The sequence below is a fragment of the Ochotona curzoniae genome, unplaced genomic scaffold, assembly GCF_017591425.1.
Source record: "Ochotona curzoniae isolate NIBS_2020 unplaced genomic scaffold, NIBS_Ocur_1.0 contig_1302, whole genome shotgun sequence".
NCBI classification, from domain to species: domain Eukaryota; kingdom Metazoa; phylum Chordata; class Mammalia; order Lagomorpha; family Ochotonidae; genus Ochotona; species Ochotona curzoniae.
In genome coordinates, this window is record NW_024465035.1 from 18,424,635 (window position 1) to 18,439,964 (window position 15,330).

The 15,330-nt window shown below is 43.0% G+C and overlaps 1 protein-coding gene across 2 annotated transcripts in view; it reads left to right on the forward strand.

Annotated features, from left to right (window-relative positions):
- GOLGA4 (golgin A4) overlaps positions 1 to 15,330 on the forward strand; it is a 92,277-nt gene that overhangs the window by 62,692 nt on the left and 14,255 nt on the right. For both annotated transcript variants that reach the window (XM_040964746.1, XM_040964737.1), the window contains 6 exons: positions 314 to 444; positions 4,997 to 5,110; positions 6,066 to 6,086; positions 6,256 to 6,324; positions 8,073 to 8,148; positions 12,092 to 12,195. In XM_040964746.1, coding sequence (XP_040820680.1) covers positions 314 to 444; positions 4,997 to 5,110; positions 6,066 to 6,086; positions 6,256 to 6,324; positions 8,073 to 8,148; positions 12,092 to 12,195 — 515 coding nt within the window. The remainder of the gene's footprint in view (positions 1 to 313; positions 445 to 4,996; positions 5,111 to 6,065; positions 6,087 to 6,255; positions 6,325 to 8,072; positions 8,149 to 12,091; positions 12,196 to 15,330) is intronic.

A 15,330-nucleotide genomic window follows, 5' to 3' on the forward strand; every position in this document is an offset into this window, starting at 1 on the left:
AGCAGGGAGAATGATCCTTGCCCAAGAATGTTCTCTGAGGGGCTCCTGCTCTGCTTGCCAGTGGAATAGCCTCGAAGAGGCGCACATCAAAGAACCTCAAAGTGGTCTCGAATTCATTATCTTATTAAGACACTTAAGCAGAGGAGGATGCTTCCGATCATGGTGGAGCCATACGTCTCATTGAGCGTCTTGCAGTGCTGACATATAAAGTGGATTTTTATCAGGATGAATTCAGAACTGAATTTCTTGCCAAGTTGACATGTAGGTATTATTGACTAATGTGTTTCCTTGTGTATGTCCATTTATTTACTAGGTAAGGCGCAGGAGGTAGAAGCTGAACTTTTGGAAAGCCATCAAGAAGAGACAAATCAGTTACATAAAAAAATTGCCGAGAAAGAGGAAGATCTGAAAAGAACAGCCAAAAGATACGAAGAAATCATTGATGTACCTAATTTTCTCTTTCTTTTGAAATGTAGATATATTAGATTCCATGGTATTGTTAAAAGTCCCCTCATTTTCTAATATGGAGAGCTTTGTGTGGTATGATGTTACCCAAATTAGTACTTCCGCATTACGTGCAGATTTATAGAGGCTAAGTTGACTCTTCTGACAGGATCGTGGGTTTTTTGGATGAAATTCTGCTAAACAATCGAGTCAACAGTGAGTCAGTAGAGGGGGGACTAGTTATGTGTTCCTCATGAATTCAGACTGAACTGTGCAAGAAGCAGGCTGAGTCCAGACCTTGTGCTTGCGTGAAAGTGAAGGCTGGGCAAAAGGACACTGTGCCTCGGAGTGGCTGGGGAGTTGCTGGTGTCTTTCTGGGAGGACCGTGACAGTCTGCTCTGTCCCTGCCCGGTGTGCAGAGGCTGTGTTGGTCTTGAGGGGGAGGGACCGAATGCATCCTTGGTTTTGCCATGAGTAGAACATGCCATGTGGATGAGCTGTAGGTGCCAGTGGATCTCTGGGCCACCAGAACACCTACAGATACAAAAAAGGCAGATGATTCTTGCTTGGTTTGTGGATTCTTGAGTTACTCCAAGCTTTGTTTCACTGTACAGCGCAACCATTTTATGATTAAGAATCCCACATCAAAGAATTATGATTCAACTATTAGCATAGGAATGCAGGCAGAAATAAGTTCTCGTAATTCTTCTATAAGTGGAATATGAAAAGTGAAATGACTGAAATTTTAGGATATTACGCATTGCTAGACATGCTACCTCTGTATAATAGTTAAGCCTTAAACTTTATTTTAAAAATTTAGTAATTTCACATTACTTCTTACACATTCCCTAAGCATTAGTTCTTGAATGCTTTGAGAATGCTGAATTTGGAAGATGCATTAAAAGCTAATTCAGTTTTACTTTTTGTTTTTCCAGAAGGAAAATCAAATTTAGCAGGATTGAGTAGTTTCTTTAAAACTTAGTGGGAGAGCATTAATTCTTTTTTAGTTTCATATATTTTGTAAATCAAACCTGAAGAAAGCGACTTGGAGAAGGCATCAGTTACTTGTGAAGTTACTTGTGAGTGTCTAGGACAGGGAGCTTGGTGTGCTGGGGCTAAGCCGTGTCACAGCTCCAGGGTTCCCTCCTGTGAAGCAGCTATCCGTCTCTGGATCCTGGGGTGGCACATGGTAGACTTCTGAAAGGTGCTGGTGGGTGGCTGTAAAAAGAAGGGTGAGGGAAAAAGGAGCGAGCCCCGCTGTTACCTTAGGTAAACTAGGGTGGTGGTCCTGAAAGTGGAGGGTCAACAGGTCACCTCCTTTTTCTCAGCAAAATGCAATGCAGGTCACCAATGTGAACCATATTGCAACTTAGCATTTTATAGGAGTTACATTTAATCAACTGAAACAAGGGCCTGCTGTGGTAGCCTAGCGACTGGAGTCCTCACCTTGCATGCACCGGGATCCCACAGGTGCGCTGGTATCCTGATGGCTCCGCTTCCCATCCAGCTCCCTGTTTTTGGCCTGGGAAAGCAGTTGAGGATGGCCCAAAGCCTTGGGACCCTGCACCTGCATGTATGAGACTGGGAAGAAGCCCTGGGCTCCTGGCTTCAGCTCAGCTCAGCTCTGGCCTAGGGTGGATATTGACTACTGTATAGGGTAGTTCAGGGTGCACTTTGTAATTAAAGGGAGAGTGCCACAATACCATACAGTACCTCAGTAAGTTTTTAAATGCAAATACCACTGAATGAAATATTATCCATTCTCAGTAGATACCATGTTGTCTTGATTTTTAGACATACTCTGCATCATTATGCCGCTTAATATTTTTCTGGGATTAGTTTTTTTATACAGGATGTGTGTGTACAAGGCTACTTCCAGAAATACATAGAACATGCAATGACTTGATTTTGGTGCATAAAATTCACAAATCGCCAAATCATTCCCTCACCATTTGTTTTCCTTGAATTTCTTGAAGACCTCTCTTACTGTGTTCTTATGCTTGTTCCGTCTCTGAAAAGCCCTATCAGACTGTTTCAATAAAGTGACTGCAGAAAGCTGTGCTTCCATCAGCTACTAAAATCCTTCGGTGACTCACTAATAGCAACATGAACGCACTTTTACTTTCCTGCCTTTCCTGTCTTAGGTAGCATTCTTACTGTTCCCTCCCCTATTTTAACAAGTTGGAAACTTTAGGGACCAGTGCTGTGGCGTAGTAAGGCCTCTCTGATGCTGGCATCTCGTGGGCACCGGTTCATGTCCTGGCAGCTCTGCTTCTGATCCAGCTCTCTGCTGATGGCCTGACAAAAGCAGTGGGAGATGCCCCATGTGCTTGTGACCCTATGACACATGTGGGAGACCTAGAGAAAACTCCGTGCTCCTCGCTTGGCTTGGCTCAGCCCTGGCTGCCGTGGCCGTCTGGGGATTCAGGGAACGGGATCTCTCTCAATCCCTTTCTGTAGCTCTGATTTTTTCAAGTGAAGAAAGAAATCATACTTTAAAAGTTGGAAACTTTTATCATCAGTAATTCTTTATAGAGGGACTTTGTCCACTGATTGATTTTTCAGTTGGCCTCAAGGGCTTATGAAACCAGCTGCCAAAGCAGCCAGGACTGGAGCTGGTACTCCAGGAAAGATGCAGGTGTCACAGGTGGAGGCTTAGCCTGCTGTGCCAGGATACTGCCTAGGGTGGAACTTGGTAAGAGGGAATGGTGGGTGACGTCTTGGATTTTCCTAAGAAGAGGTGTTTTCCCAATGGCCCAGTTCCACCTCCAGGCTGTCCCGTACTCATGGGAGAGTAGTCTCTATACCTGCTTCAGATACCAAATGCATTTAAAAAAAAACATTTATTATATTTTAATAAATTTTTTACTTCAACAGTAATTTCTTGTTTTTGTTTTGTTTTTAAACAATACCGGAAGGCTTTTACAAAGGAAATTCCAAAATTATTTTAAACTAGAAATAGCATATTAACAATTCCTTTCTAACTTTTGGAGGGCTTTGGAATGTCAGAAATAACTAATTGTCATATTGAAATCCGGGCCTGAATGAAGTGGTCACACATGTGATCCTTTCAAGCATGGCTGAGCCCCACGGACACAAATGGCCACGGAAAGGAGTTATGTCGTGGTGCAGTGACAGCACTGACTCAAGTGTGAGGGCCATCGGGCTTTTTGTAGTAAGAGGATAGGTGGATTGGTTTCAATTAAAAAATGAAGGAACGTTTATGACAAAGTAGTGTTTAAAATTGGGTTTTCCCAGTGTTGTGTAACTCGTTGCTTTATTTTGTGCCATTGGGCTATCTGCTGGGGCTTCTTTTTGAGAAAGTCTTTGCGTGTTTCTGGCCAGCCAGCATCTGTTAAATCAGATGCCTCTTCGTACTTGTTTTTCCTGTGAAGTCCCTTACTCAGCAAACACTTGTCTTCATTTCGCAGATCAATATTCCAAATGTTCTTTTAGCGCAAAGTTTATTGCAAGATTTATAAAGGATGAGGAGAGGTCTGGATTGTTTTATACAATAAATACATCACAACATTTTTTTTAATTATTTTTATTGGAAAAGCAGATACACAGAGAGAAGAAGATACAGAGGAAACGATCTTCCATCTGCTGGTTCACCCCCCAAGTGGCTGCAACAGCCAGTGCTAACCCGATCCAAAGCCAGGAGCCAGGAACTTTTTCCAGGTCTCCCACGTGGGGATGTTGGGTCCCTAGGCTTTGGGCTGTCCTCGACTGCTTTCCCAGGCCACAAGTCGGGAGCTGGATGGAAAGTGGGGATGCCAGGATACGAACTGACATCCACATGGGATCCCTAGGCTATTGCATTGGGCCCTACATTATGACAATTTTAAGACAAATGAAGGGATGTAAGGACAGGTATAGAGCAGATTTTTCAGTAGGATCACTGGGCCAGTGAGTCATTTCATTGGTTACCAACACATGGGAGAATGATATTTTTTTGAAGAATAGGTTTTGAACATTTTATCGCCAATGAACTGGGAGTCTGACACAGGGGCGGATGTCAAGGACATGTGTGGGTTTGCTGAAAAGGACAGAGGAGCGTCTGTTGATCTGTGTGTCCTGTCTACCCAAAGGGAGTGTGGACTCCCTCGGCGCTTGTGACGAGCAAGTTGCCAGCTGGTTGGATAGCGCCATGCATAAAAATCCCTTCTAGCTTGTGTGAGTGAATGTCTTCTGGAGATGCAATCCCAAGACAGGAAAGGTGAAAGTCGTCAGGCACAGGATAGGCCCCAGTGCTGTGTCATACACCGCTTGCTGCTGAAGTCTGATGGCCGCAGTTTAAAGGGGGAAGGCAGGTTAATGAGCTGAGTGGGACAAGAGGTAGTGGAGCCGGGGAATGATGCCCTAGGGATGGAGGGCAGCAGGGGGCAGAGCTTGGGGCTTGAAGGAAGGTGTGGGGATGAATTAAAAATAAAACGAGGAAAACGTGTCTCAAAAACTTTATGCTCATTATCTAGGCCATGTTTCTTTTCTACAAGGTTCCCCCCCCCTTTTTTTTTTTTTAGTAACACCTTTAAAAATTATTGTTTTAAAGGCTCGTGAAGAAGAAATGACTGCAAAAGTAATGGACTTACAGACTCAGCTTGAGGAGCTGCAAAAAAAGTACCAGCAAAAGCTGCAGCAGGAGGAGAGCCCGAGCAGTGACCACGTGAGAGGAATTTGAGTTTGCATCATGTTTTTGAGATCTTGGCTGTTTATGGATTTGATTCACCTTACTAACCTGTGTTCAGCTCATTTAGTCCTAACTGGGATTTTTTTTTCCCCCTTCAGTTTACAGTCAGGGAAACTAAAGCTCAAGAACTTGAATGTCTGTTACCGAAGCAGTTTTCTGGGTGTGTCTCAGTAATAAGCAGTGTCAAGGACCAGCTTTGTGCCCTGACAGGTCTGACTGTAGCTTGTGACACCAGTGTCCTAAATTGGTGTCATGGTTTGAATCCCAGCTGTCCTGTTGCTGATCCAGTTCCCTGTTAATGTGCTTGCGAAGGCAGCAGATAATGATCCAAGTACATGGGCCCCTTCCCCTCCTGGGGAGGCCCAGGGTGCACTTCCGGGACCCTTGCCCGTCCTGGGGAGGTTCAGGTGCACTTCTGAGACCCCTGTCTCTCCTGGGGAGGCCCAGGGTGCACTTCCCGGGCCCCGCCCCTCCTGGGGAGGCTCAGGGTGCCTTTCCGGGACCACACCCCTCCTGGGGAGGCCCAGGGTGCCCTTCCGGGGCCACGCCCCTTCTGGGGAGTCCCAAGGTGCCCTTCGGGGGCCACGCCCCTCCTAGGCAGGCTCAGGATGCACTTCCGGATTCCGCCTTCAGCCTACCCACACTTTGGTGGTGGTTGTGGCCACTTAGGGACTGAACCAGCGAACGGAATTGTCCTCACTCGTATGCCCATGCATGTGTTCACTCTTTCCCTCCACTTTGCACATAAAATTTTAAAGCAGCAAAGAAAAGATGAGATGAAAAGCACATACCTTAAATCCTTAGAGATGCTTTCTCTCGGTGCGGCTCTCCCTAGCACTGGCTCCTCATTTCCCCGTAGCACCTCGCAGTTGTCTTTTCCTTCTGTACCAGCTGACTGCACTGTGTACATTACCTTCTGCTTCCTTTTCAGGCAACCATCGTGGAGCTCCAGGTGAGGCTGACTCGTCAGTACATTTGGCTGAAGTTAGTGCATTTAAGAAGCATTCTGTTGTCAGCACAGATAAGGGGATGGTTTTGATCAGAAAGAATGAGCCAAGCAGAACAGAATGTGTCCCACGTTGGGACCCGTCTGCATCCCTGAAATCCTCTTGTTCTTTCAGACTCAGCTGGCACAGAAGACCACACTGGTCAGCGATTCCAAGTTAAAAGAACAGGAATTCAGAGAACAGGTACTGCCCATCAGGGCCTCTGGTTTTCAGTTAAATCTGTGTTGATGTTTGCACTTAGCTCACGCCATTGCTTTTGGAGAAACATCTGATTTAGTAGTTGGTTTTAAATTCTCTTTGTCGTAGGTAAGGTATTTTATTGCCAAAACTAAAAGTGTTAGATTTGGCACTATTTCCATTAATTCACAATCACATATTTTTTGTGTGAGAATACTTGAAATCTGCTATTGGTAATGCTTTAGTGTTTTGGATAAAATTTTATGTTTGCGTGACTTGTAGTAACGTGAGTTCTGCAAAGGAGGATGTTTCTGTTTTAACCAGTGGAAAAGGTTAACATCAGGCCTTAGTGCTGGTGGCTAAATTTTCCTAATTTGATATGATTTGGCACTGTGTTTTCTGTGAATAATGTATCTCCTCCATTGTAAGCCTCCAAGAGTGACTAAGTACCCATGGACTAGTTACATGTGTGTCCGTAGAGTTTGAGCTTTTAGAAGATCTTTTTCCAAACTTTAAAGAAGTAGTGACCCAAGGCAGCAGGCCAAGTTCCAAGTTACATCTCCAGGGATTTTTTTTTCTTTTTTTTAGTTCTCTTAAAACCTATGCAGATATTAAGTCCCAATATGATTTTATTTTTCTTACTTCTTCAGTGGTTTGTCTTTTTCCATCTGGTCTTAGAATTGGTGCTTTCAAATTGTCTGGTTTCAGCCTCTTCAAAATTTCACAGGAAGATACATGATACAAAAAAGCATAAGCAACCAAAGAGAAACACACAGAGTTTATTAAATGTGATTAGGTGTATATAACACGTGAAATGTAGCTGTTGTGATGATTTTGGAATCCACAGATCATCAACTTTGGGTTCACTGACATCGTTGTGGTGCCATCGCCGTCTTTCTGTTCTGTCTCATTGGCCCAAAGGGAACTTCTGTACCTAGTGGGGTCAGACACTGTCTGGCCTTTTATTTAATGTCTGCCTCCTTTGCCTGAGCGTTCGCAAGATCCTCCCATGTTGTAGAATATTTGGGCATATCAGTCCTTTTTATGACTGAGTGTTGTGAATATGTAACACGGTACTTTACTCACCAGGTGAACTTTTGGGTTGTCCCCCCGACTGTGAGCTAGTGTAGGTCTGCTAGGAACGTTGGTGTCCAAGTTTTTGCTGGAACACCTGTTTGCACCCGAGAGTGGAATCGTTGGATCATATGATTATTTTGTTTTTAGCTTTTTGAGAGCTTGCCAAACTGCTTTCTAAAGCAGGTGTGCCATTATTCATGCCCTCAGATGAGTCTAAGTACTCTGATTTCTCCGCACCCTCCCTCTGAAATTCTTTGATGATTGCTGTCAGGGTGAAGTGGTGTCCTTTGATTTGTTGGCCATTTTGTGCCTCTTTTGAACAGTGTCTGTTCTAGCCTTTTGCCTGTTTATAGTTGAGTGCTTTCTCAGTTGTTGAATCTTCTGTACCTCCTGTATATTCCAGGTGGTGCCCTGCATCAAATGCATAGATTGCACATATCATTTCCCCATTCTGCAGGTTGTCTTTTCTGATAGTATCCTTTGAGGCACAAGAGGTTCTAATTTTAATAAACTGTCTATCTTTTCTTTAGTTTCTTATGCTTTTTTTGTATCATATTTAAGAAATCATTTGCTCTATTTATGCATCTTCAGCATTAAAAAATGTGGTGCCTAGAGCATTCCTTTGTTCTTACATATAGTTTTAAAATGAATCTTAAGATGCCATTTGCTATTTTTAGATTCACAACTTAGAAGACCGTTTAAAAAAATACGAAAAGAACATCTATGCAACAACTGTGGGGACACCTCACAAAGGTAAGGAATATTTCTTACATCGTGGGATCCAGTTACCTCTTATTGGTAGAATTACAGATGATTTTTATTTATGCCTTTGCTAATTTGCTTTTTGTTCAGTTTGCATAATGACAAATTTAAAGTATATTTTGAAATATATATTTGAAATATATGTAGTTGTGGAATGGCTAAGTTGCACTAATTTTAATATGTACATTGCCTCACATTCTCTTTTTGTGAGAACACTTAATCTTAGTGATGTTAGAGATATGATAATTAAGATTTTTTTTAACGTACAAAATGAATATGTTACATTGCCTATGATCAACATGTTAAAGAACAGGTGTCATGCTACATGTTTCATTTAACCATCTGATTTCTTTGGGGCATGAGTCAAAATCTTTTAGCATTTTTTTCATTTTAGTTAAAAAAAAAGAATTTGTTTTGAGAAAAAGAGAAGGAGCTAGAGGGAGGCAGAGAGCAAAGGAGAGCACTCGGGTCTGCTGTTTTACTCACCAGAGGTCTGCACTAGCTGGGACCCGAGCCAGGCCCGAGCTAGGAGCCAGGAACTCTAGTCTGCGACGCGGTGGCAGGGGCCTGCTGCTTGCAAGGGAGGAGAGCAGCAGGAGGCTGCAGGCGGGAGTGGGGAGGGCTTAAATCCGGGGACCGCAACCAGTATGTGTGTGTCCAACCAGTGTTTTAACTGACAGCCCATGCCTCACCCACTTCCGTGTTCGTGTCCTATTGTTATGGAATGACAACTGTGCACTTTCAAATTTAAAGTAATATTAGATTAAAATTTAGATTTCTCACAAACTACCCCGCAGAAAGCAGCAAAGCTGGAAGCTCTCAGTGCTGCTGCATAAGTTCTTTGGTATAAAGTCACTGCCTGAGACCTTCAGTGTGGACTTACGCTGCCTCAGTGCCCAACAATGCTGAGAGAACACCATTGGTTACTTTTGGTAGTTTCAGCTGAAAGAATTCCCAACCTTTAACTACTTTAATGCATATACATATCATTTTAATTTTAATTGAGAGAGACAGACACAAGAGTTCAAAAAGTGAAGTGCATGGTTAAAGCAACAGCTGTTTACTCTCTGAAAAGTGAAAAAAAAGTTAAATCCTGGATGTTGTACAGATGAATACAACACTGAAGAACATTTTGCTGGGCATATTTTAAAAAGGAAATAAATAATGTATTACTGTTATTAAGTTCTTAGAACTGTGTTTGCAAAATGTGATTTGAGTGAATGGAGTTTTCTAAAAGTGCGTGCTTTTGAAAACGAGGAACGGGGTCAGCGTTGTGGTCCAGCGCGTTAAGCCACCACCTGCTAAGATGACATTGCACAGGAATGCCTGTTCCAGGCACAGGTGCTTCCGCTGTGCTTCAGCTCTCGGGTGCTGCACCCGGAAAAGCAGTGGAGGATGACCTCAGTGCGGGGACCTCTGCCATCCACACGGGAGACCGGGGCAGAGTACCTGGCTTTGGAGTAACTGCGTTCATTCTCAGCTGCTAACTCCAGCTAAAGCACACCCGGAAGCCGGCAGCGGTGGCTGCAGTAGTTAAGGTCCTGCCACCGTTGTGAGTGACCCAGGTGGCCTTAGTGGCCCCTGGCTCCAGCCCAGCCAGATCTGTGGACTCATTTGTGGAGTGAACCAGTGAATGGGAACACTCCTCCTCTGTCAATTTCTCTTTCTGCATCTCAGTTAAAATGAGAGGAAACTTCAAAATTAAATATATATATAATATATATATAATTAAATATATATATCCATGTGGTATATATATGTGTGGTGTATATATATACATATGTACATATATATGTGTCTACATATATATGTATATATATATATAGTAAATTAAACTTACGGAGAATTTAGCCCCTAATAATTCACCATGCAAACATTGTCATTACTGTTTTTAACAAATATATTTGTTAATTAATTTTGTCTAAATACAGACTTTCAGAGCGAGCAATTGTAATAAATGTATTTATTACAGTTTATTACAAATGTACTAATAAATTGCAACAAATGTAATATGACTAACCCCAACTACTAGTTTTTAGTGGATTCCTTATAGTATTGCCTATGCAGGATTGTATTAGCTGCAGATACCATTTTTGTTTGTTTTTTTAATGGGTTTGAAGGAAACAAAGGAAGCTATCCAGAAAAAGATCTTCCACCCGCTGATTCACTCCCCAAAAGTGCGCAACAGCCAGGGCGGGTCATGGCTTCAGCCTGGACCTGGGAACTCATTACAGAGCTCCCAGTTGGGAGGCTGGGGCACCGGACCGTCCTCCCTCTTGGTGTTGCATCAGCAGGGAGCTGGAGTTGGAAGCAGAGCTGACTCCAACCAGGCATTCTGGCACAGAAACAGCCTCCGAAAGGCTGCTCCAATGCCTGACCCATAGTTTTACTTCTTCAATACCCCAGTACGGTCTGGTCTTCCTCAAGCATAGCTAATTTGTTTGAGGTTTTTGAGGTTAATTCTGTTCCTTATTGTTTCTGCTAACTGTTGCTCATAGAGGTTTGTCTACTGTGGTGTGGTTTCATCTGGGAGGTCTGAGATTAAGAATTTCGTCAAAGAAGAATCTCAATTTTCTCTTTTTAAAAATCTTTTATTTATTATTGTTATTGTTATCATTTTATGATACAGTTCCATTGGCCCCTGGGATTTCCCTTAACCTCTCCCTAATTCGCTCCCCCCACCGAGTTCCCCTGTAGCATTACTGTGTACAGTTCTTCATACACAGTCATATGTCCATCATTGCAGGCATGGACCATGGTAGAGAGTCCATCAGCCTATTGTCATATAGTAAACAGTTTTATTGGGAGTCCATCTTTGATCTTGAATTAGAGATACGTACTGCATTCCATCCTCACATCTGGATATATTAGTCTCCATTTCACAGTTCTTGTACATCCCCTTAAATAAAAAGCCACAATACAAAATCAACAACAGGAAGAAAAATGGAAGTTTACAATGCCATGAAGTAGAGACTCTCATATCTAGTAAGAATTTCAATTTTCTTTAACCATGCTCCATGGGAGTTTGTTTTCTTAGTTCCAGAATCTCTGGCCTGAAATTGTTAACTGCAAGCCCTAAGAGTAGATCTCCAGCCACATGTTTTCAGGGCTTGGGTATCCTAGTAAGCTTCTTTTGGGGCCAGCAGATCTCCTGCTTTGTATCAGAGTCTCTGTTTCAGCCCTCTTGCTTTGCAAGGGCTCCCAGCTGCTCTCTGCTTCTTAGCACTGATCCCCAGGCAGGCCCAGAGCCCTGTCTGCCTCCGTGATTTTATTCACTGCCATTCCTCTGCCCCTGAGGGATTTCCAGTGATGGGGGCGTGTTTGTGTAGCATCTAGCTGCTTTTTGGATAGCAGAGGGCTTTGCAGCTTATCTGAAAGCGGATGCAAGTAAAGTTTGGTTCTGAATTTATTTGGATGAAAGTTTGTGTGCCTTGACATAGCATTGCTATTTTATGTACTCCAGTCTATCTTTAAGTCAAGTATTTAAACTTGACTTAAACTAAGTGCCTTTTGATTTGGAATACTGGAAAAACTAGAATACAGTTCTGATATACTAAATCCTTAATGTAGCAAAAATCATTGTTAATTTTAGTCCTTGGGGAGTATCTGGAGCCAACCATGTAATATTTAGAAGTACTAATATGGTGGAATTCTTTGTTCCACCTCTACAGACTCAAAATTGTTGTGTCAGAAAGAGGAAGAAGAGAAACATATAAAATTATAAGAATTCTCATGTTTTTTCTTCTAAGAATAAAGTGCTGACTGGAACATGGTAGTGTATATGTATAATACAGTATAATTCAGTGCAATGTAATACAATTAATAAAGCAGAACCTTTCTGTTCCCTTGATTGCTTTTAATTTGCTTCGTTTCCAACTAATCAATAATGTATCTGGTTTTGTCTTTACAATTTGATCTGTTTTCTGTTTGACAGGTGGCAATTTGTACCATACTGATGTATCACTTTTTGGAGAACCAACCGAGTTTGAGTATTTGCGAAAAGTGCTGTTTGAGTATATGATGGGTCGTGAGACTAAGGTATAAATCACGTGTGGTAATTACGTGGCTTCATTTTAAATGTATTCCACTCTGGTATACATGTTGAAACCATATGTTTATTATGTGCAGATCCTACATGCTGAAATAGACAATAGGAAATTTGGTTCTTTGTTTTTTTCTTAGTTTAGAAAAGTGAATGGGCACATCTTATGTTTGTCACATATTAGGTGCAAGTCCTTAAAATGATGTTGGATATGCTAAGTACTAAGTATTAACATTTCATTGAGACTCATTTATGAAGCATTTGTCTTTTCTTCCAGTTTTAAAATTAGGAGAATATTTTGCCAAGGAGACCAAGATATTGTGGATAATACTGAAAATTGCCATGATTTAGAATAGACACTTAGGAATATTTAGAATTTTTTTCTTCAGTCATTTTAAGAAAATGATTCCTGAAAAAAAAAGAACAAAAGGATTCCTGTGCATGTGGAAGGTTGATAATTTTTAAGTGTGAGGAATAGTTTGTTTTCTAGAATGTTATACTTTTTGTGAGGTCCTTGAGTGTCTTTTTCTTATTTCCTAAAAAGAGCCTTATAGTGAACATGTGATAAATGTATCTTGAATAGCTTTGATTCTTTTTATGGACATTTATGAGCCTTTCCTCAAACAAAATTTTTCATTTAAAACCCCATCTGCTTACCTTTGTGAAATTTTATGTTGCTACTTACTACGGCTGAAAACGAGATGGAGCTTTCCGAATGTGGAGGCAACCAGTGCTTTAACTTAGGTCAGTGTGGGGTCTGCTGAGTCCTAGGGTTTTAAGCCTGTAGCTCAGGAACTGATTGGGTCAGTTTTCAAAACCTAGAGAGCCTGTGGCAAAAGAAAAGATCCCTGTAAAATACTATGAAAAAGTTGATAGATTAGAAATTCAGGTGAATACCTGGAGTAATAGGGCTTGACTTCTCCTGGATCCTTATCTGCCATGGTCAAATTTGCTAACCTTACATAGTTTTCTTTTTTAAGATTTATTGTACTAAGAAGACAGATTTACAGAGAAAAGGGGAAGCAGAGAGAAAAATCTTCCATCCTGTGGTTAATTCCCCAAATGTCCACAGTGGGTTTTGTATGTGGGTGCAGGGTCCCAAGGCTTTGGGCCATCCTCTACTGCTTTCCCAGGCCACAGCAGGGAGCTGGATGGGAAGTGGAGCAGCTGGGACGCGACTTGGCGCTCATATGGGATCCTGGTGTGTGCAGAGCAAGGATTTAGCTACTGAGCCATCACGCCAGGCCCTACATAATTTTCAAATTGAAGTAATAACTAGTATAACTGTGAATATTTATCACAAGAGATGTATTAATTCACAATTATTCATTGCCCTTTTTTCTTTGGGCATTTTTAAGACTAAAAAAGAGCCAAAATGCATTCCTCTTATCTTAGTAAAACAAAGTTAATGAGATGAGTTTTTCTCTTATATGTCTTTACTAGACATAAAATAGCAGCCTGTATTTGAGATGGGTAGATAAAATTATTTTTTTAAAAAATATGTGTTTGCAAGCCAGAATTACGAGAGAGAAAGTGAGATTTTCCATCTGCTGGTTTATTTGCCCAGATGAGCACAACAGACAGAGCTGGGCCAGGGAAACTTGGGGCTTCTTCTAAGTCTCCCACATGAGTGCCGGCAACCCAAACCTATGGATCATTTTTTTTTCCTGCTTTTCTCGGGCCATTGGTGGGGAGCTGGCTCGGAAATGGAACAGCTAGGACAAAGCTGGCTGTTGAAGCAGTGGCTTCACTTGCTGTGCCACAGTGATGGCCTCAGATAAAATGATCACATTCTTGGCATCAGAAATGGGGAGACCAGACATGAGGTTTTAAACAGCTTCCCACTAGCTACCTCGGTTCATTAGTGAGTTTGAAGCTGTGACGTAAGTAGTGGTGCCATGTAAGTGAGTCAATGAACAGATTTCTCAGCCTGCTTCTTCTGGAGACCGTGTATGTTAAAGGAGGAGAGCTCCTGGGAGGAGGACCCGGCACAAGCCTGTGTGGAACTCCAGCGCGGTGCCAGTTCACCACGGCTGTGCTGTGCCCTTAGGGCCGTGCCATCGGTAGCAGGATGTGACTTGCCTGGCAGCGGAGGGGATGTCCCCTGGCTGGGAACCCAGGTGGAGGAGTGCTGGCCCCCAGGTCGTTAGCTTCAGCATCCATTTTACCTCTCTGACTCCTGAAAATAAAGGGTAACCTGCCATGTTGCATTCCTCATTATGGGCATTTAGATATTGGCAGTTGGTAGCAGACACTCAGTTTAATCTGTCGCACATTTATTGGACACTTAGCCATGTGCAGCCAGCCAGTTGGCATCTGCTGGGTGCTGAGACGAGAGCTGACTCCGTCTCTGCCTCCGGCAGCCCCTGTGCAGAAGGAAAGTGGAGCTGTTCTCAGTTGCCTGTTGCGGGTGCACAGTTTCAGGGAGGTAAGAGAGAAACCCAGTCCTCTGGTTTACCTGGGGAAGGTGACAAGGACACCACAACAGAAGGGCTGGGCTTTCAGAGAGGATGGTTGAACCTTGGTGGCTAAGCTGGAAGTGGTTTCTGGAAGAACCGGAGCTCTGAGATAGACGGGAGTGAAGACGGTATGGATTGTGGGGGGCCTCGCGTGTTCTCAGGGTCCCACCGAGGTGTGCGGGAGAGGCTAGCCCCGAAGGCTTTGAAGCGCAGGTCGCCAAGATCAGAGTCGTTCATAGATGTTGCCTCTCGCCGACTTGCACAACTTCTGGACATTAGCCACCAGGCCTTTAGAATGAGCCAGAATATGCAGTGGCCCCCGAGCCTTAGTTACTGTCGGCCGTCGTTTCTCATCTGGCCGGGTGCGTGTGTCGCCTCGCCCGTGTCTCCTCTGCTTCTGCACAGTGTCTTGTGTTTTATGGGGTCAGTGACGTCACGTGTTGCACACCCATTCCTAGAGTGTGCAGTTCAGCAGGCCCTGCGTTCTTCCGTCCTTGCACTTCCTGTTTCATGGATTTTGGTCCTCCATCCTGTCATTGAACCTGACATGCAGCCTCTTTTCCCCTTTCAGGAAAGAAGTGTTTTTTCATCCTGAGTTTAATTGAGGTAGCCTCTCTCTGAAGACAAGTGGCAGGAAAGGTCGCTTGTAAACCAGATGGCGCGGTTGGACTT